Below are 595 nucleotides of genomic sequence, written 5' to 3' on the forward strand. Positions count from 1 at the left end.
CTCTGCGTACCCCTTGACGTACGCAAATTTTTTTCTCAATAAAAGATCATTTCTAAGAATTAAAAAGTCCAGTCTGAAGTTGCAAAGTTGTAGAATTACACATAACGTCAGAGATAAACCTCTAAGAATTACACATAACGAGGTTGTTGACTCGAGTATAAACAACCTCGGGATATAACTCAGATGCCTCCTCCCCCTTGTCTATCTCGAAATTGTTCAAGCAACCCTCATAAAAGATATGATAGAAATGTCCATATCCCGCTTGCTGTGGATACTCCAGCTCTGCAGATATGAAAAGAAATCATAGTGATCATATATATATGTAAGTATAAAATGCTTGTTATTATAAATTATTTGACGGCATGAAAGTTACTGCCTTTTACCTTTGATGATAGAGAGAAAATCCTGTTCTGAAATGCTGGTCTTTTTAAGCTCCTTACCAATGAGCTGCTCCCATGCCATGACTACTTCTCTCTGTGACAGTATGTTTTCTGGTGGTCTGATGTAAATAGTTTTATTTAGAGTTCGGTGGTCGTCGATCGTTTTGATGATGTACATCGCGATATCGTTTTCGTCAACATAAGCAGCTGAGATG

At 37.6% G+C, this 595-nt stretch overlaps 1 protein-coding gene across 1 annotated transcript; it reads right to left on the reverse strand.

The window, feature by feature from the left end:
* Positions 1-59: 59 nt before the first annotated feature.
* LOC110034337 (isoflavone reductase homolog) lies at positions 60-591 on the reverse strand (the record flags this gene model as incomplete). The annotated part of the gene is made up of 2 exons (XM_020738613.1): positions 60-282; positions 384-591. Coding segments are annotated over 2 exons (369 nt in total), but the record flags the coding sequence as incomplete, so codon positions are not given.
* Between the last annotated feature and the right edge of the window lie 4 nt (positions 592-595).

The sequence above is a fragment of the Phalaenopsis equestris genome, unplaced genomic scaffold (genome assembly GCF_001263595.1).
Source record: "Phalaenopsis equestris unplaced genomic scaffold, ASM126359v1 Scaffold184289, whole genome shotgun sequence".
Taxonomy (NCBI): domain Eukaryota; kingdom Viridiplantae; phylum Streptophyta; class Magnoliopsida; order Asparagales; family Orchidaceae; genus Phalaenopsis; species Phalaenopsis equestris.